Here is a 20,460-nt window from a genome sequence, read left to right on the forward strand (position 1 = left end):
TTTTGCATTTACAATCTATTTTGGCCAATATTAGCATTGCTACTCTACACCTTTTTTGGTTACTATTTGCATGAAATATCTTTCTCCAAACTTTCACTTTCAGCCTGATTATATCCTTGCATTTAAAGTAGTCTCTCAGAGACAGCATATAGATGGCTTATGCTGACAATCTGTATCTTCTGATTGGGGTGTTTAATCCATTAACATTTTATGTTATTACTGTAAAGGCATTACTTACTTCATCCATTTTATCCTTTGGCTTTCTGTTGTCATATCTTACTATTGTCTGTCTTTTCACCCTTTCAGTATCCCTTACTAATACTCTTCATTTCTACACTCTTCTCTAAGTCTCCAAGAAGCTAGGAAGGTAGTTTCCAGTATTCCACCAGCCTGGTGCATAGCGCCCTTCGGCACTATGAAACAGTGCAGTCTAGAGGCAATGTCCATTATACATTTGGCTATATCAAGGTGTCGTTGGCCGCTGCAGGAGTTTGAAACTGCAGCATAGTCTCCATCGACTTCAGGAACACAACCAGAGATGTAGTGGATACCTTTATTGTTTTAGGGATCAGTGACCAACCTAGCCAGTAACTCATGTGGAGAGGCAACCTACAGTGTATTGAACACCTGGTTTGAATGCACAAGATAATTTGACAATGCTGAAGTCTATCTCTTGATTTCATACACTTTTTAAACACTTCCAGTGCAATGTGTAACATAACAAATGAACTTAACTTTTTAGTACTTCTTACTTCTACACTTTTACCATGAAGACATTAATTAGTATTACTCTTAGTTACAGTTTCTAATAAGTTTTTACTTTAAGGTGAATTGGGTAACTTTATTAACTAAGCCACAAGAATTTTATTAGGAACAACTTTGTAAAGTTTCTTTGCTTTTCCATCAGTTGAATATTTATACATTAAATCCACTAGCAAGACAGAATTGACGTTTAAAGGCTCATTTTTAGGTTATCTTTCACCATTATCCAGTTTGTAACAGGTGAACCTCAAATTTTATTTCCTAGGCACAAGCAAACTGACAAAGTTAAACACAGATTAAAACAGAAGAGAGAATTTTATACCCTTAGCATTTCTAGGAACTCTTTTTTTTTTTTTTTAAAGATTTATTTATTTTATTTAATTCCCCCCCCCCCCCCCCCCCCCGGTTGTCTGTTCTTGGTGTCTGTTTTGCTGCGTCTTGTTTCTTTGTCCGCTTCTGTTGTCGTCAGCGGCACAGGAAGTGTGGGCGGCGCCATTCCTGGGCAGGCTGCACTTTCTTTTCACGCTGGGCGGCTCTCCTCACGGGCGCACTCCTTGCGCGTGGGGCTCCCTCACGCGGGGGACACCCTTGCATGGCACGGCACTCCTTGCGCGCATCAGCACTGCGCATGGCCAGCTCCACACGGGTCAAGGAGGCCCAGGGTTTGAACCGCGGACCTCCCATGTGGTAGACGGACGCCCTAACCACTGGGCCAAAGTCCGTTTCCCATCTAGGAACTCTTTGATCTTAATTGATGGCATATGAGGTTTCTTATTTTCCAGGAGAAGTTTAGTAACTGGTCTGGATCTTGATCTCTGTTCACACCTTTTATAGGCACAATCAAGTTTAAACTAATGGAAGTTTGAGGTGTATTTCCTCTTTAAGGAGACACAACATGAGGTTCCTGGGCCTCAGATCTATCTGTCCTCTTTTCTTAGACTGGTTTCACTAGAATTCAGGGTTTCATACAGAGGCTGCTCTTGGCTATACTGTGGCCACGTGGACCAGCACTAGGCAGAATTTCCTGGTTCTTGAGAAGACACTCCTATGGGGAGTTTGCTGGTATGCTAGAGGCTGCACCCATTATTCTAGGGAGAATGAAGAAGCACTTTTTAGTTGACTGATCTGGCATCCCAGAGTCCAAGTCTGTCTAAAACATTCACCATTTCATGTAATTTGGAGCTAATGCTCTGGTCTCAGCATCCTGAGAATTTTAATTCCAGAGCCTTGCCAGAAGGCATCCTGTGGCCAGCCTAGGTCTTGGTAGATTTCCTGAAACCCTGAAGTTCAAACCAAAGTGCTCAAGTCAAATTGGTGGGAGACGTTGGGAGCAGATGCCAAAACCAAAGTGCCTGATCTGAGTTTAAGGGGATGTTTGGCTGCCTTCTGAATGCAAGAGCCCAAGGAATTTCTTGGGGGCTGTTCAGAGTTTACTGCTCTGATTCTTGACACCCCTGACATTCCAGGGTCCAAGACTGACTGTTACCCAAACAGAAGCGCCTGAGTTAAATCTCAGGGGACGTTGACTGCTCTCTGATTCCTGCCCACCCGGGAATCACAGAGGCTCTACTGCTGGGTTTTTCTGGGTCCATTGTGGACTTGGGAGACAGGCCGAATAGATCTCAGGGTCGAATAGATTTCATCCTGAAGCTGCCAAACCAAATATTGCTCCTTCTTGGAGAAGGGGCAAAATATTTCTTCCTCCTATTCTTCCAGAGGTCTTAGACACAGTCTTAGTTTTATGACTACTGTCTGGTAGTTTCCCAGTTAGACCAGCCATGTAGAGGGGGAGTGGACATAACCATCCCAGCGTCCACAGGATGGAGGAATAGAGTATGGATTAGAGTGGACTTACTGGTGTTCCGCTGGGGAGCTACTGTGATTAGTAAGGGAAGAATTGTAGTAGTCATTGTGGAGAGGTGGCTGCTGATGGTGGGGAGACAGAAGAGATGTGGTGTGGGGGCATTTTCAGGATTCGGAGTTGTCCTAGGTGGTGCTACAGGGACAGATGCTGGATGTTGTCTATCCTATCATGGCCCACTGGGTGGACTGGGGGAGAGTGTGGACTACAATGTGGACCACTGTGCATGTGGTGCAGCAGTGCTCCAGAGTGTATTCACCAGGTGCAATGGATATGCCGCAATGATGAAAGAGGCTGTTGATGGGGGAGGGGTGGGGTAGGTGGGCTGGGCAGTATATGGGGACCTCATATTTTTTTAATGTAACATTGAAAAGAAAATAAAGAAGAAAAAATAAAAAATAAAAAAGGTCATTAAGTGATTAGAGAGCAATTGTTCTAGTTAACAGGCTTTGGGGCCTTGAGGAAATAACTTCCTTGCCAGCAAATGCATTTTCAATTTTACAGTTTTTAAGACATTCCGAAATGTCTTAAACATTTTAACACAAACCTGTAATGAGAAATTCAGTAGTAGGATGTAGGGGGATAAAACCTGGGTAAAGGTTAATTATGCAAAGGTGTCCTGGCCTGTGATGCCCCTGGGAAAGGATACTCCCGCGGCATGCATTTTGACCCTGCTCTGCCACCTTCCCACTTCATCCCAGAGCAAGTAACTGGGTGTGGTCGGATAGGAAGGCGAGCCTGCAAAGGTAGACCACCTGGAAGGGGCAAGCCCCAGCTTTCCCCCCCTTGCTGTGCCACCACCAAGGGGAGAGGGTGGGAGAAGGCAGTGTCAGCCAGGCCTGAGGGCAGAGCTGACAGCTGCTAAAAGGGCTTGAAGAGTCTGCTTTGCCATGCCCGGTGCTGTGCCAGGGAACCTCTGTCTTGGCAGGGCCATGATTTGAGCTACCACCCTATGCCCCAGCCATCGCGGCTGGGGTCACATCTCACAAGCAGAGAGTCCCCACCACCCAGCCTCTTCCCTCCCGGGATTACATCCTGTGGGGGTTCGTAGGCAAACCCGTTTAATGTGGAGAACCAAAGGAAGGCATTAAACAGGCTGTAGGCCATTGTTTCACTCACTAGTAAGCTCCTGGTGTGGCTCACCAAATATGTAACCAGACTTCATCTAGGTTCTTGACTGTGCTGCAGAAATGAATTCCAAGAGCATGTCGGGACTAGTTAGGTCAGTAATTTATTAAGGTAGGGAGGGAAGAGAAATGGGAGAAAATAACACATCATGGGTCCCAGGTAGAGAGAAAGGGGCTGAAGAGTGATAAGGCAGGCTGATTTACAGACTACAGTTTCCCACCATAGATTATAAATGCCCGGGTTTTACTTGGCAGGTGACCATGGCAGGGGAAAAATGGCAAGAGCAGGGTGCAGAAGGCAGGAACAGGTACACAGACCAGCACTGGGACAGGCAAGACAGAACGAAGGGAAGAGCAGTTTTTTTAATTTCATGCAGTTTCCCAGACTGCCAGCAGGTGGCGCTCTTCAGCAAATCTCTCCACGGAGGTGCCTCTTTAAACCTCCATTTGTTGGGGTGATGAGGGCTGAGACTCAGTGGGCTTTTCTCGCCAAACTCACTGAAGAGAAACCACTCTCCACCCTCAACTATACCCTCCATCTTCCCAGGGAGAAAGACCTCTATCCCTTCTCAGTTGGCCACAGTGGGCCATGGGGTTTTTCCAGGGCTTTTCACCTTGAGGTTGGGGGGTGGGTGCCATTCCTAGCCTCAGGGGTGGGTAGCTTGTGGTTTTCATTTCGACCTCTTTGTCTCTCTGTCCTTCTCCCTGATGGATATGTTTTACAGCCCTCTCCTGGTCTGCAGATGCCTGAAGAAGCTCCTTTAGACAGCTTTTTGCCCTTCCTCCATTTTGTAAGAAAGTTGAATACTGCCAATATACTCCAACACCATCTTCCCAGAAGTCCCAAGAATTGTTTTTGATCACCTAGGTTCCTGAAATACTGGGTGTACATCTTAATTTTTTTTTTAATTGTCATGTTGTATTTGAAGGCTTGTTGACACATTTCTCTTCTCCCTACTTTACTGAACTTCTTGAGGTCAATGATTGTGTTTAACCAATCATTTTATTTGTAGGACCTTAATGTTGACTTCATGGATAAATCCATAATACTCTTTTTTTTTAGAATATTTTAATATAATTATTACAGTGATATATGCCATTAGAAAAAAACATTAAAAAGTACTAAGAAAAAAGTAGAAAGCTATTCTAAATTCCACCGTCTACAAATTACCTTTGGTAATATCATTCTAGACATGTTTGTATTATCAATGACTATTTCTTAATTCAGTTTTTAAAATTCTTTTCAGAGTTGTGTGTACATATAGTTTTAAAAGAATAATAATTCTATAAGGCTTATAAAAAGTCTCCATTTTTCCCACTTCCTAGAAGCAACTACATTGATTTACTCTTTGATTTTCTGGCACTTAACTTCCATTCTTGTAAGTAACATTTTGTTACTGCTGCTTCTTGATCTTAACATTTTTACAATTGTTTATTGAGTCCCACTATTGAAGATGGAAATAGAGCTCACTTTCTCACAGCTACTACTACCCCCACAGCACAAATGCATACTTGCAATCGCCTATTCTCTCCGTGTACTTACATTGTAATTTTAACTAGCTCGTTAATTAGTATTTATATTATTATGGCTATGTAAATGTTACTGACAGCTGCACAATGCCTATATGTGTCATCTTACAATAATTATTATTCCTTAAGCTTATTTTTCCTGGAATTAATAATTGTTTATTTTGTTGGCTTGGTTTTCCAAGTATTTTTCCCTAATTCACCCTGCACTCTACCCCTCAGGTGTATACATCTCTTCTCAATATACGTAAATACATTAGGTATCCCATTAACTCAGTCCTCCTGAAAAGTCTCCTATGGATCTTTCCCAGACTGGTTCCTCATGGGCTTTGCTGCTCAGGTGACATTGTGGGATCTTCCTGTCCCATTCTGAGAACCCCTGTGTTTGTCTGTTTTCTGGGGTCATTCCTTTCCTATACTTTACCTGTTTCTCTTTCTTGGTTCTCACCCCCCCCCCCCCTTTTTGGTAGTACATGTGCTCCTGGGACTTCCTGGGAAAGGGTGTGTGTGAAGTCAGTTTTTCTGAGACATTGAGCCTCTGAAATGTCTTTATTCTGCCTTCATATTGACACTTTGCCTGGATACAGAACACTCAGGTTTTGTTTTTTATTGTCTTCTGGTTTTCAGAGTTGTTGAGACATACAATGTCATTCTGATTCTTGATCTTTTGTATGAAACCTACTTTTTCCCCTTTGGAAGCTTTTAGGCTCTCTTCCTCACTCCCTCCTTCCCTGTCTCCAGAGTACTGAAATTTTTCCATGGTTTGCTTTGATGTTGCTCTACTTTCACCTATTGTGCCTGACACTCAGCCAGCCCTTTCAGTCTGGGAACATGGGATTTTAATGCTGAGAAATGTTCTTGAATTATTTTCTTTCTACAGTTCCATTTTCTCTGCTTTAAAACTACTGTTTTTCAGATATTGAAAATCCCCAACCAGTCCACTAGTTTTCTTACCTTTTTTTCTATTTACCATCTCTGTCTCCTTCTATCTTCTGGGAGATTACAACACTCTCTTCTAATCCTTCTAATGGGTTTTTCATTTCGTCTATAATTTTTAATTTCCAAGTAATTTATTTTTTCTCTAGATACTATTTTTTTTTCCTAAGCCTCTTGTTCTTGCTTCTTGAATGCAGTATCTTCTCCAGTTTATCTAAGGGTGTAAATACTTTTTAATGTAATATACTTTTCTCTAATGTCTGTTTCCTCTAAGTTGGTTTTTATTTATTTATGGTTTTGCATTCTATCTTTCTTTAGAGGGTTTTCTTAGATTTCTGATGATCCTGTGCAGCCCACTTAAATTTAAGAAAGGAGTACCCAAAGGCTTTTTGGAGCTCTATGTACTTGGGTGGGGGTTGCCTATTTCGGTTTGAGTATATGATAATTTGGTGGGGCCATTTCCTGGTGGAACTTCTGATATCAGTTATCTTTTAAGTCTTTCAAATCGCCCAGAGAAGACTCTTGCAGCTTCTTTCCTACTGTAATTAGTATTGGCTGCCTGTGCGCTAAAATTTGATTGAGAGTCTTAACTTCAGTGTATCAACTTAACTCCCTCCCCCATTCTCAGTACGGGATGGTACCTCTACCTTCAACTGTGCCTGTTGTCCCCAAGTCCAAAGACCCCTGTTTTACCATATCCAGAGAATAAACCTCCAAGTCCTACCTGAAAGGGGGAAGGAAATTGCTCAGCTGAGAGAACTAGAGATAAGGTCAATGACTTCTTAGACTCTCAGCTAACCTTTTGTTTCAACATCATGTCTACTTCCAAAGGCACCTGGTGCTGCCAATTCCTGAGCTTTGGGGGCTTTGATATACTTTGATATACTTTGAATTGCTTTTTTAGCTCTTCCGCTGCCAGGTTAGGATTCAGCTTCTGGGTCTTTTGAATCAATTACCACTCATCTGTTTTTCAGCTTTTAAAAAGTTGTTGCTTTTCTCTCTTTATCCTTTATACATGCCTTTTTAAAATCCCTTTGCTGTCATCTTAACGGGGTTTCAGGAAGGAGCAAAGGCTAATACTTGGTGTTCAACCTGCCGCCTTTCACCAGATGTCCAGTGAGCTTTAACCATAATGTCCCCAGGCAGTGACACCAAGCATGTTTTGCCATGGCTAGCAATGTGCACCATTCTCATTCTTTCTCTCTGGCTTGAAGTTTTTTGAAGGGAAGGAACTAAGATTGAAGCAGGAATACTTTGTGGTGGCTGCTACCTTGCAAGATGTCATCCGACGCTTCAAAGCCTCCAAATTTGGCTCCAGCGACAGTGCTCAGACTGTGTTCGATGCATTTCCTGATCAGGCAAGTGTTCAGTCTAGGATCTCAGGCAGGGATCACTGAGGTGCCCAGAAATGCCTTTCCAATTTCCTTCTCTCTTGCTGTGCTAAAAAAAGTTGAGTTAGGAATGTTACGCCTAAAGTGCTTTGTAGAAGGTGGGTATTCTGGTTGGTACTTTACCAAGACACATGTGAGGGCAAGGAAGCCACTTCCCGGGCCATCAGTGACCTTTACATTGGTGTTTTCCCATTCAGGTGGCCATCCAGCTGAATGACACCCACCCTGCACTCGCCATCCCTGAGCTGATGAGGATTTTTGTGGATATTGAAAAGTTGCCCTGGTCTAAGGTCTGGATAATTTGGCTTCTCCTTTAGTTGACAAGCGTATCTGTGATTGAGAAATTTTGCCAAAAGCTCCCTTTTTGGCAAAACAAGTTATTGCTGCTAAATTCCAACAGTTAAAGGTAACATTTTTCCCTGATGCTGACATTTCTCCTTTCCTACGGCTTAATAGGGAGTCTGATTAAAAATATATATATGCCCCTTGCAGGGATACAGATCAGTAGCTTTATTAGACAGTTTATATTTGGTTTACCATTTTTCTGTCTAAAAGGAACCTAAATTAAATTCTCTAACCTCAGAATATGGCTAATAGTGTTGCCGTAGCTTTGGACATCACTATTTTAAACATTTCTTTGTACCTTTCCAGAACATTATTTGTTATTCCTCAAACTTTAATAAACATGTTAGGATAGTAGAAAAAATTTATCAGAATCCTGCCTTCAGTTTTATCTTACAGCTTTACAAATAGCTTTTTGCACGTGGGCCAAAAACATGTTCCCATTATCTGGACCATTTAGGAACCTTGTGGAATCAAGTACGTCAAACTGTATAGCGGCAAAAAGTATTGTGCCCTTGCAGGTGGTCGGGACCACCTGGGGAGATGTCTGGCCCTGTGTGACCAGGTGTGAGGAGAGCAGCTAACCCTGCCCTTTCCTGCAGGCCTGGGAGATCACCCAGAAGACTTTCGCGTACACCAACCACACGGTGCTCCCTGAAGCCCTGGAGCGCTGGCCGGTGGAGCTGGTGGAGAACTTGCTTCCTCGACATTTGCAAATCATTTATGAGATAAATCAGAAGCATTTAGATGTAAGTCATTTTGAGAGATTTCTTTCTCTCAAAACCTTTCCTGAGAATGAGGCCTTAGGATGTTAAGGGTGGCTCTACCAGTGTTCACCTCCCAAATTTGAGGCCCGGTCATCTTCCATCCATTGATATATAAAAAGCACCCACATGGGAGTGTGGTCTCTTAAGGGCATGTGTTTAACAGTGCCAGGATGGGGGGAAGGCAGCTCCTCCCTGTGGCAGCTCCCTCTGCAGAAATGAAGTTTATTTTACTCCATCAAAGATTTTGCTTGGGGAGTGAACAGTGTTGGCCAATGTTTCTTTAAACCTGAGTGACCAGCAGGGTTTCTTTTGCTTTGCTAGAGGATTGCAGCCTTGTTTCCTAAAGATGTGGACCGTCTGCGAAGAATGTCTCTGATAGAAGAGGAAGGAGGCAAAAGGATCAACATGGCCCACCTCTGCATTGTGGGCTCCCACGCGGTGAATGGCGTGGCTAAAATTCACTCGGACATCGTGAAGACGCAAGTGTGAGTCTCCGCCGATGTGGTTGTGGGTCTAACACTGAGTCATCGTGGAACGACACAGGGCTCTAGCTGGGGATGAAGAAAGACTCCGGGAAAAAAATGTTTACAAGTATTTCCTTCTACTTGAAGGCGATTTCTCTTAAAACAAAATAACAACAACAGCAACACCTTCCTCTCTGAGCCATCCTGACTCCAGACTTTAAGAACCAAAAAAATAGAAAAACTATTGAAAAAGGCCTGCTGCTTATGTCATTGCCAGGAAGTCAGATGGAAGTGATTAAACTTGAAATGTTTCTTGTAATTACCTTGAATTGCAAATGACTTTCCATTTAGGATGACAGCCTAAGCTGCTGTTGTCCCCCAGCCCTGCCTTAGTTATTCTTTCTAAACCTAAACTGGATTTCTTGAATGTCAGTGTGAACTGTATCTAGTACACAGAAATCTGCTTCAGCCCAATTTAGTGATGTGTCTCTTCCATCTCCAGATTCAAGGACTTCAGTGAGCTAGAGCCAGACAAGTTTCAGAATAAAACCAACGGGATCACTCCAAGGCGCTGGCTCCTGCTCTGCAACCCGGGACTTGCAGAGTTAATCGCAGAGGTAACTGGGAAGTGCTGAGTGTTAGGGCCGGCTGACCAGAAGGCAAGTGGCACAGGAAAAGAACTTAGAATTTACAAATGCAGTCTGCAACAGGACTGCAGGTTTCCTGAGCAGACGACTTGTGCGGTAGGTCACACAGGGCCCTGCACTCACTTTAATGCTCTGCTATTGCCTTTTTAAATTTATTTCTCTCCCTTCCCCCCCACCTGCCAGTTGTCTGCTCTCTCTGTCCATTCGCTGTGTGTTCTTCTGTGACCGTTCTGTCCTTATCAGCGGCACTGGGAATCTGTGTTTCTTTTTGCTGCATCATCTTGTTGTGTCAGCTCTCCAGGTGTGCAGTGCCATTCCTGGGCAGGCTGCACTTTCTTTCACGCTGGGTGGCTCTCCTTACAGGGCACACTCCTTTGCGTGGGGCTCCCCTATGCGGGGGACACCCCTGCATGGCACAGCACTCTTTGCGCACATCAGCACTGCACATGGGCCAGCTCCACACGGGTCAAGGACGTCCAGGGTTTGAACCGCGGACTTCCCATGTGGTTGCCCTATCCATTGGGCCAAGTCTGCTTCCCCTGTTGCCATTTTAAAATTCTTAATTATCAAACAAAGGCCTCACAAATTATATCGCTAGTCCTGGCTAACAGTATTTCTCTGACATACAAATGAAAGATGGTCTCCTTATTTTGTAAAGGAGGATAACAAAGTTCATATAAATAACTAATAGAACCTATTCAGTAGGTATCATTTTTAATCCCTTAATACTACTGAAACTACATTTAAGATACTAGCAAAAGTGTTCTTTCCACACAGAATTTCTAGCCTCTTCTGTGGGTAAATGTATGAGGACTATACCATCATAAGGGAGTGAAAGCCACTCACCACATAGAGAAACTGCTCCATTTGGGCATGAATTAAAGTCATTTCTTCCCTTAAATTTAAAGAAAATTGGGGAAGACTACGTGAAAGACTTGAGCCAGTTGACGAAGCTCAACAGCTTCCTGGGTGATGACGTCTTCCTCCGGGAAATATCCAATGTGAAGCAGGTGAGGTATCTAGCTGTGGCGCCCCTCCCAGGCACATGCTTCATAGAGCACCCAGTGCTCCTAAGTCAGATGGCTCTGGCCTGTGTACTGTCTCAACAGGAGAACAAGCTGAAGTTTTCTCAGTTCCTGGAAAAGGAGTACAAGGTGAAGATCAATCCATCCTCCATGTTTGATGTGCATGTGAAGAGGATTCATGAGTATAAGCGGCAGCTCCTGAACTGCCTGCATGTCATCACTATGTACAATCGTGAGTCACCTTGTACCACCCACAAGGCAGGATGGATCCATCCCCCTGGAGGTGGAAGCATTAGGCTCAGTGTAGACCTCGCCACCCCAACCATCACCTACTCCTGTGTTTCATCCACTTCTCCATCTTTTTCAGGCATTAAGAAAGATCCAAAGAAGTTATTTGTGCCCAGAACAGTTATAATTGGCGGCAAAGTAAGTTGATTCTCTTAAATGGGAATTTGTGGCTGTTAAGTTCTTGACATTTCTCTATGTCGTCATGGCCACATGTTTGACATTCTCCCCAAGGCTGCCCCGGGATATCACATGGCCAAAATGATCATAAAGCTGATCACCTCAGTGGCACACGTGGTGAACAATGACCCCGTGGTTGGAAGCAAGTTGAAAGTCATCTTTCTGGAGAATTACAGAGTGTCTCTCGCTGAAAAAGGTAGTGCTCTCATTGTAAAGCCTGTGGTAATCGGCACAAATTCTAGGGAAGGATTTCATGGTGCACAAAATGGGGTGGCTGACCTCAAAAATGAAGCTTGAGCCAAGACCTTTTACGGTGACCTGAGAATGAGATTGATGTACCCAGAGTCAATATCACAGTATTGTATTTGCAAGAGCTGGTGGGTGCCAGAGAAGGTGGCCCTAAGATTTTAGCACAGGGCAGACCATCCTCTACAGCAAAAGAGGAAAAGTTTTCAGTTCCCACCCAGTTTTGCAACAGAACACCAATCCCCAGCCCCTCTGGTCACTGTTTGGGAGGGAGGGCTGTCATTTGTTCAGTAGTAACAGGGAATGAGGACAGACATCAGGCTGCCAAAGCACGAAGCTTAGATGGGCCTCAGATGGGCACTTTAGGATCAAGTGTGGAGCTCCTACGTGGGGACATCGAGACCAGCAAAAAAATCAACAGCCCTCACTCTTCCTTTGCTTATTTGCATCACAGGCTCACAAAACACCATTCATTTGCAAAATGCCAGCTGTGTATTCACCTACTTCCCAAATTGAAAAGATAGAAAGCAGCCTTTCTCTTTTTGTGTTTTGCTGTCGTCAGATGTTGCTATTTAAGAACTGACTGCATATCCCAGAAAGCAAAGAGCAAGGCTCTTGGGGGTGCAAAGAAAAATCCATAAATAATCTCAAAGTAAAGTAGAGTTGGTCCTGACCTTTGTAGTCAAAGTGGACTTTGGGTAGCACTAATTTGCACATAGATCAGGCTGAAAGGTCCCAGGCACACCTCATTTGCATGAGGCCTGTTTCCTTGCAGTAAAAAGTGGTGGGAGGGAGTGAGAAGTGGAAAAGATAGAGACGGTCGAATTTTCTCAGACTGCAAACTGGGAGTCAGGAAAGACTGAATTTTATCAATCAAGAAAGAGGTTTAAATATATTTTATAAAGTTATAAAATAGAAGAAAGAAAAATAAAACCATAACAAACAGTGGAAGGAGAAAGGGGAAAAGAGAAATGTAGTGTCAACTTTTATCACAGAAAGTCAATAGATGCTCTTTGAAGTTTACAGACTAAGAAAGAATAGTATAGGCATATAGTCATTTTAGCACTGTGGAGGTAACCACCAAGATATGACACTGAAAGTGAACAAAAGTGATCGCCTGAGTCAAGGATAAGGAATATGACTTTGTCCTTCTAGACCATCTGAATATTTTAATTTGCATATGCTTCTTTACCTACCAAAATCAGCTAGCTAGATTAAGGCTACAATACAAGCAAATCTAGAAAGAAGCAGGATCACTAATTTTAACATTCTCTGCCTGCAGTTATTCCAGCCACAGATCTGTCGGAGCAGATTTCCACCGCAGGCACGGAAGCCTCGGGGACGGGCAACATGAAGTTCATGTTGAACGGGGCCTTGACCATCGGGACCATGGATGGGGCCAACGTGGAAATGGCAGAGGAAGCTGGGGAAGAGAACCTGTTCATCTTTGGCATGAGGATAGATGATGTGGCTGCTTTGGACAAGAAAGGGTGAGCGCGCCTCTCCTCCATGTTGGGCAGGTCACCTCCAGCGGGGTGTGCGAGCTCAGGGTTTCCTGTTGAGGCTGGGTCCCATGACACATGGCAGTAGCACATCTCCCAGGAGGAATCCAGGGAGCCTCCTGGCACCAGATTAGGTTTATTAATAAGCACAGCAAGTGAAAGGAGCTTGAGCACAGGTACATGGAGTAATTGCTATTTGGTAGCAGCCCTTGCCAAGCTGGCATAATGAGTTATGCCATTGTCTGCACCTGTGATTTTTACTTTGGTCAAAAGATGAGCCTGGTTCTTGTTGAAGATTTGGTCTATGATATAAACCATTCTCTAGTACTCCTTTAAGATCTCAAAGAAATAGAGAATAGATAAAGATTTACAGAAGCACTTGGGAACACTTGTTTCCTTAGTACCCAGATAGGTTTATTAACCTGGGTTCAAACAAGAAATAAAGTGTGCTGCCTGAGGGCCTTGTAGAGATCACAAAATTTAGAGAGGGCCGAATATACTTCTTGACCCTTGGAAGTAAAATTTTAGCAACAAATTTTGAGAGTTTATGAGTCCATTTAATACAACACTTGGTTAGAGCCATGAAGTCTGTTTTGAAATGGACCTTGCTGTGTAGTCTACCAGATAGGCTATAGCCCTGTGACTGGAATTTTTGTTATTTACTTCTTAGTATTTAGGAGGAAAAAAACATCAGGGCCTAGCCCAACAGTATTTATTACCCATGTTAAAATCTTTGGCTTCTGTAAATGCTAGTATTTCTGGAAGTCATGCATTTTACACAGCTAATGTATCTAGTGTGTTGGTAATCACACACAAACAGAACCTTTTTCCTGTCCCTCCCTCTCCACAGGTATGAAGCAAAAGAATATTACGAGGCACTTCCAGAGCTGAGACTGGCCATTGATCAAATTGACAATGGCTTCTTTTCTCCCAAGCAGCCTGATCTCTTCAAAGACATGGTCAACATGCTCTTTTACCATGACAGGTGAGGTCTCACAGAAGGAAAGAGCTCTTTGTGGGGGAAAAGAAATAATCTTAAACCAACTATAACCCATCCATTTGAATTAACATACATCTGCATTCTGATAACGTAGAGGTTTAAAAGTAAGATGCACAAATCCGGTATTCTTTTTCTCCTTCCACTGGTTTTCCCAGCTTTCAAATGCATCCATTGACAACATCCCTAAGTATAGAATACCCTTAAAAAAAAGTGGAGGGCTGGTTTAAAATTGATATAAATGGAAACAAGTTTTGTAAACCACCCGTGCCTGACATTAAGCAAAAGAGAATTTGAAATAAAATTTTAGCATGTATCTGTTATTAAAGCTTTCTTTTGTCTTTTTCTCCCCAATCACATACAAAAAAAGGTTTAAAGTCTTTGCTGACTATGAATCCTATGTCAAGTGTCAAGAAAAAGTCAGTCAGCTGTACATGGTAAGTACATATTCTAAGTTGCTGAGATTTAGAAAAGAAACCAGTTTACCATGGTTAATTAAGGTTTTTGTTCCTTCGTATTAAATCTAAATAGCAGGGCCCCATTAACAAAACAAAAATGGCAGGTGAGGTAACTGTACAGGTTGTCCAGATCAAAACCTGACTATTCCCAAGCTCAGACAGAGATTGGGATTTGACGTTTCAGTAACAGTTTTAAATTTTTTAATGCCCAAGTAAAATTATTACAAATAATTGTATATTTATTGAACATCTCTTATGTAGCATGTATGTCCCGGATGTTAAGGATATAAAGCCAATCAAGTGCTTGTTTTATCCTCTCATTTATTCCGCAGAGAGCACTGGGGCCCTTCATTGCCGGGTTACTGTGCTAGGCCCTGAGAACACAGTATGAACACAGCCCTCCCGTCCCTCGAGCCTGTTTAATGCTGTGATTCTTAACCAGAGGTGCACATCAAAACCACTGAGGGATATTTTTCAAAGTACAGATACCCAGCTCCTCTGAGAGATTGTGACCCAGTAATGCATGGGGTCACCATCTGTATTTGAAAAACCAGCTAAGATGAATCCCAGTTTATGGGAGTAGGGACTGACCCCTTATTCTTTGAAAATTGCAAAATAAATACCTCTCCTGGACCACTCACTAAGTGGGACTACACGAATAGAACATAAACATCAAAAAGAAGGGAGGTTTCCTATTTGAAAATTTTTTTAAGAAAGAAAGGAGAACAAGGAAGATTATACTTTACCCAAAAAACCCAGAGCCACTGGAGTTCTTGATGAAATAACCCTCCAGCTCTATGTTGTAAATACGGAAACGTTGGTCCCTTACCATAGAGACTTCTCTTACTGGGTTGGAGGCGCTGCAGAATAGATAGAGGATGAGGCCAGCACTGTGCCAAGCCTCCAGGGTGGGTTTCTTGAGGCTGATGCACTTCTAGGCCTGTAAGTCTCCTGAATGAGGCCTTGCCCTTTAAGTCGAAGGCCATCAAGCAGCAGAACAGCAGTACGCAATCTCCACCTCCTTCCCTTTGGACACTTCCAGCTGAAACATGCTATACTCACATATTTCAGTCTATTCCTTTTTCAAGGCAGGTGATATAGTGGCTCTTATATTATCCCAGATGCTTCATTGGTGTTTTAAAACCAGATCATTCAAGGCCCGTGCTATTTTTCAGCCCTTCTAGTAGAATCCCATCTGGCCCCCCAACAGCATATACACCAGTCAGTCACATGAATGGCTGTAAGGCGGGGCAGTGCTGGGGCGAGGCTGAGGGGCACAGCCTGCTTCCTGATCCCAAGAGAGCGCAGCCACGCACAGGCCCGAGGAACCCAAAGGCAGAGAAAGGAGAATAGCCCTCTCTAGGCCTTTCCTCTTGGCCTCAACCCACGCATGACGCTTGGTATTAGCAAGGCAAAGAGGAAAACAACTACGAATAAAACAATAAGAAAGAGGAATATGAACAAGAAGAGCAAGGAGAAATGTGGCAAATAAACAAAGAGTGTCTCCTCTGTTAGAATTATGGCACACTTCCAGAGGATGCCCATCTAGAAGTCCAGTACTTGATTCAGTGGTTCTTGTTTATTGCTGCAAAAGAGATTGATATGTAATTGCAGTTTCTTCTCTTAACAGTCATTGTATTGTTGAGGCCTAAAAAATATGTCCAACACTGTCTTCCTAGCCTAATCATTATCCATTTAAATAGTTAAAGGAAGTACAAAGGAAGCTCTTATTCTCTTAAGTTTCCAACGTATGAATGAACTAATTTCAGACTGTTTTGCAGTACCTTAAGGAAAAAAGGAAGTTGTTTTGAGTTTTTCTTTTAAATACTTATGTGCATTGCTAATGTCTGAATAAATCCTAGTCATTTCCAACAAATTTTTAAGGTTCTTTACAAAGGCAAGAGGCTATATTTGTTTGTGTAAAAACTGAGATTTCAATGTGATATTTTTTATTAGCGGTAAAACCTTAATTGACCCTGCTTTTGAAACCTCAGTGGAGTAGTTAGGATTCAGTGTAAGCTGGGTAATTTACCTCTAGAAAAAAAAAAAGTTAAGTAGGTCAGTAAAGTCATTTATTGATTGTCTGCCTGCATTGTAGCTAAAATTCTTGAATAGTGATTCTCAAACTTTGTGAACCATAGGTTACAGATCTTGACATGAAGCCTGGCATCTGGCAGATGATGAATGCTGGTCCCTTCCCTTCCTCCCGTAGTTGAGAGGGAGGTATCTGCATTCATAGTAAAGCATGGGAAATATGGTCTACTGGCCAGAACACTGTTGCCGTAGTAGGAATTACCAACTAGGGAATTTACATCCATGGTTTCTCTTGAAATGGAAAATAGGCTTTTTTTTTCATTCTTAAGAGAAACACACACTACATGTAAGAAAAGCAGAATCTACCCTATCTAGCTCTCAACTGTGGAACGAGAATATTTATGAATCACTATAATTTACTCCTGTCATTTTCCCTATGAAATGTGACTGGCTTGATGTTTGTCATAAAGCTTACAGGGCACTCGGGCCCTGTGGCAATATATGTCTCTGCTGTGTTCTTTTACAGAATCCAAAGGCATGGAACACAATGGTACTCAAAAACATAGCTGCATCAGGTAAATTCTCCAGTGACCGAACAATTAAGGAATATGCCAGAGACATCTGGAACATGGAGCCTTCAGATCTCAAGATTTCCCTTTCCAACGAATCTAGCTGTGGGGTGAACAAAGTCAATGGAAACTGAATTGTAAGATATCCCTGGAAAAAGCAGCTTGTTACTGAACTTAAACATCTTTATGTCATTCCTTGATTTTGTTTTGTTAATAATCTAGTTAAGTATCTCTGGGAATGGGGAGGGGAAATATGACTATATTAAGGATTCAGAATGAAGAGTCAATTTCCAAGGGCTACAATGAGTACCAAAACTTACTATTTTATAGGAGAAAGGGTGGCATGCTTATACAGCCACTACAGCTAATCAGAAAGCTAGAAAACTGCTTGGGATTTTTTAAAGTTATTTTATTAACTAACATAAGTAAAATACAAATGATTTAACTACATTGGTGTATCTTTCTTACATGCTAAGTCCAAATCAAGAGGCCCTTATTCACAAATATCACCAGATGTTTTTTAAGGTGGGATCCAAATTTCACCAAATTAATTCCTCACAGTGAGGTTTTAGTATGTTTCGCGAAAAATGCTATGACAGGTTAAATGAGAACCTCCTTACTGCCCAACATCCATGCTTTCTTTTATTAAAATGGCAAGTGGCTTGTAGACATGCCAGTAACTTCAGCTCATTCTGAGAGCCCAGTAAAATTTCACATCAAAAAAATACACATCATAGGTGGCATTTGGACCAAGTCTTCATTAAAGATGTCCACTGTTCTGGAACCATCGCCTCATGCCCACTGCTTGCTCAGGAAATCTCTGCAGAAAAAGGACCTAGATCAGCTCATCATATACTTTCCCTACCTTATCATCTAAATAAGCTGGAGTAGTTCTAACTGCCTTTATTTTTTTTTTTCTAAAGATTTGTTTATTTCTCTCCCCCTCCCTCCCCAGTTGTCTGTTCTCTGTGTCTATTTGCTGCGTCTTTGTCCGCTTCTGTTGTCAGCAGCATGGGAATCTTTCTTTTTTTGGTTGTGTCATCTTGCTGTGTCAGCTCTCTGTGTGTGCGGCACCACCATTCCTGGGCAGGCTGCACTTTCTTTCACACTGGGCAGCTCTCCTTAACGGGGCACACTCCTTGCACATGGGGCTCCCCTACGTGGGGGACACCCCTACGTGGCAGCGCTGCACATGGGCCAGCTCCACACAGGCCAAGGAGGCCCGGGGTTTGAACCGCGGACCTCCCATGTGGTAAACAGACACCCTAACCCCTGGGCCAAGTCCGCCACCCTAATTGCCTTTAAGGGAAAGGTAATCACATTTTGCAAAGCACCTCTTACCTCACGGTCATCAGCAGTGTGGGGCTCTTAGAAAGACCGTTATGTCCATAGCCATGAGGAAAGACAACCATCTTTACCCTCTCTTTATGCGCATATGCATTGTATGCGATTTCATAGAGCTGCAAGGACAGAAAGGCAGAGACCCAAAGGTTGCGATCAAAGCCGTGGGTTTTCCTGTCCAACATTCCTAAAAGGGTACAAAACCAGCCACCTGGGGAGTTAATCCCATTAAAGTCGAGACCTGGGGACTCTGTACATCCCCAATTAACTAACTCTACAGCTGGGAATCTGCTCAGCTGATGGGAGAACACTGATAAAACCTCATCCTTCCCCTGCTCATACCTTGCTGTGAGAGGACCAGGAATTCCCGTGGACCCACACTAGAAGAGATTTGTTTAAACAAACAAAAACCACTACATCCCCATTTTTGGAGCCACTTCAGTGGAGGCTGTGTGGAGGTTCCCACTGCCCTGGTTCTTCTCCACACGTTCAGGTCCTCAGGCCCCAGATGAGGAACCAGGCTCTGCCAGGCAAACTCCTTTGAGCTAAGTAGGCTGGGACACTGACGCTCACTGTGTACATCTCCCTCCTACCAGGCAGCCTGGCTCTTTCAGGGTACCGAGAATCCCTCTTAATGTCAAAGACCCTCCTTTGACTATAGTCAGTTTGACTAGATGAGAAATGGTGAAATAAGTATACTGTGCTTCAGTCAGCACTGAGCTCTTAGTTTACCTTTTTCCCAAACTCGAAAGGCGATGTTTTGTCTTCCTCTCCATGTAAGATGAGAAGGGGAGAGGACAGGTATTTAATGCTAGGGTCAAGTAAAAGAAAACCATTCAGTTTAAGAACCTCATCTTTTTCCTTATCCTAGTTTATTTCATAATACCTGGAACATTTTAATTAACTATAAAAGAAAAATAATTCAAAACCCAAAAATAAGAACTATCTCAGAACTAAAGAGACCTCTTTGTAGCAATTTATTTGCTATTCCTCATAAATATACAGGATGGACATGCAATGAACAGATTTAGTGAGCTTCCCGGTCAACCTTCTAGTCTGGCGATTCAAAATGGCTATGGTGTGAGGAATGACTTGTCCCCTACTCCAAGGACGTTTCCCACACAGTTCTGATAACTCATCCACCCCTGACAAAGTGACCTACTGTTATTCCTAACAATGTTAGATCCCTGAAGTGTGTTTAAATAGAAAAAATATATATTGTTAACTACTGCCCACATGGACGCCTTAAATTCTCCAACTGCAAGAGACTAACTTGGAAAATTGTAATCATTAGACCTGCTGTCAGAATAGTCAGCTAGATGCTGAATGGGCTTGGGCTACATGGAGAATAAAGCCTAGAAGTCTGCGTCCCCCACTCTAGGGCCTTTAGGATTCCTATAGACCCTAAATCTATATCTCCCTTTATGACTTTAGAGAAAGGATTGAATTGTTAAAGCCATCAAATTAGACAGAAAGACATTATAAAATGTTATAAACTCATGGTACCTTACCCCAAATCTAGTGCCCATCTAAGAATGACATTCAGACTCCCAATCTTCACATCCAGTAATTCCCACACTAGCTACCCCCAGAATCCTGCAGCTATAGTAATAATGGATATCTTTTCTTCATTACTTACTTTTCATCAGTAGGAAAGACTATTTTGTCTTTTCTCAAGGCATCCTTAAGCAAGTGTAAAAATCCTGGAATTTTACAGAAAATCTATTTTTAAAAGAAAAGCAAACATTAAAAGTTGCCCCATAGCTATGTCATTTTATATAATTTTCCACGAGGAACTGTAATAATATAAAGAACAGCGGCTTTCTGCATTTTCTATATTTTTAAATAACTTTCTGATTTTAAAGCGTAATTCTTATTGCTGTTGGGAATTTGAAAAATACAGAAAAAAACAAAGAAGAAACAAATCATACATAATTCCACCATCAGTAGAAATCACTGTTAACATTTTGTTGTGTTTCCTATCTTTTTAAGAAACACA

The 20,460-nt window shown here is 42.5% G+C and overlaps 2 protein-coding genes across 3 annotated transcripts in view; one reads left to right on the top strand and one right to left on the bottom strand.

Moving 5' to 3' along the window:
- The window catches only part of PYGL (glycogen phosphorylase L), a 51,262-nt gene extending 33,692 nt beyond the window's left edge, over positions 1-17,570 (top strand). For both annotated transcript variants that reach the window (XM_071213935.1, XM_004454106.5), the window contains 13 exons: positions 7,428-7,571; positions 7,802-7,894; positions 8,549-8,695; positions 9,035-9,198; positions 9,680-9,794; positions 10,733-10,834; positions 10,934-11,081; positions 11,217-11,275; positions 11,369-11,510; positions 12,843-13,050; positions 13,913-14,047; positions 14,430-14,496; positions 17,078-17,570. In XM_071213935.1, the coding sequence (XP_071070036.1) occupies positions 7,428-7,571; positions 7,802-7,894; positions 8,549-8,695; positions 9,035-9,198; positions 9,680-9,794; positions 10,733-10,834; positions 10,934-11,081; positions 11,217-11,275; positions 11,369-11,510; positions 12,843-13,050; positions 13,913-14,047; positions 14,430-14,496; positions 17,078-17,254 (1,701 nt within the window). In that variant the 3' untranslated portion in view covers positions 17,255-17,570. The remainder of the gene's footprint in view (positions 1-7,427; positions 7,572-7,801; positions 7,895-8,548; positions 8,696-9,034; positions 9,199-9,679; positions 9,795-10,732; positions 10,835-10,933; positions 11,082-11,216; positions 11,276-11,368; positions 11,511-12,842; positions 13,051-13,912; positions 14,048-14,429; positions 14,497-17,077) is intronic.
- ABHD12B (abhydrolase domain containing 12B) overlaps positions 17,368-20,460 on the bottom strand; it is a 50,720-nt gene continuing 47,627 nt past the window's right edge. Inside the window, exons 10-13 of the mRNA XM_023587567.2 lie at positions 20,101-20,183; positions 19,194-19,272; positions 18,462-18,580; positions 17,368-17,940 (exon numbers count right to left, since the gene is read on the bottom strand). Of these exons, the coding sequence (XP_023443335.1) occupies positions 17,913-17,940; positions 18,462-18,580; positions 19,194-19,272; positions 20,101-20,183 (309 nt within the window). The 3' untranslated portion in view covers positions 17,368-17,912. The remainder of the gene's footprint in view (positions 17,941-18,461; positions 18,581-19,193; positions 19,273-20,100; positions 20,184-20,460) is intronic.

This window comes from Dasypus novemcinctus, chromosome 3 (genome assembly GCF_030445035.2).
Source record: "Dasypus novemcinctus isolate mDasNov1 chromosome 3, mDasNov1.1.hap2, whole genome shotgun sequence".
Taxonomy (NCBI): Eukaryota; Metazoa; Chordata; class Mammalia; order Cingulata; family Dasypodidae; genus Dasypus; species Dasypus novemcinctus.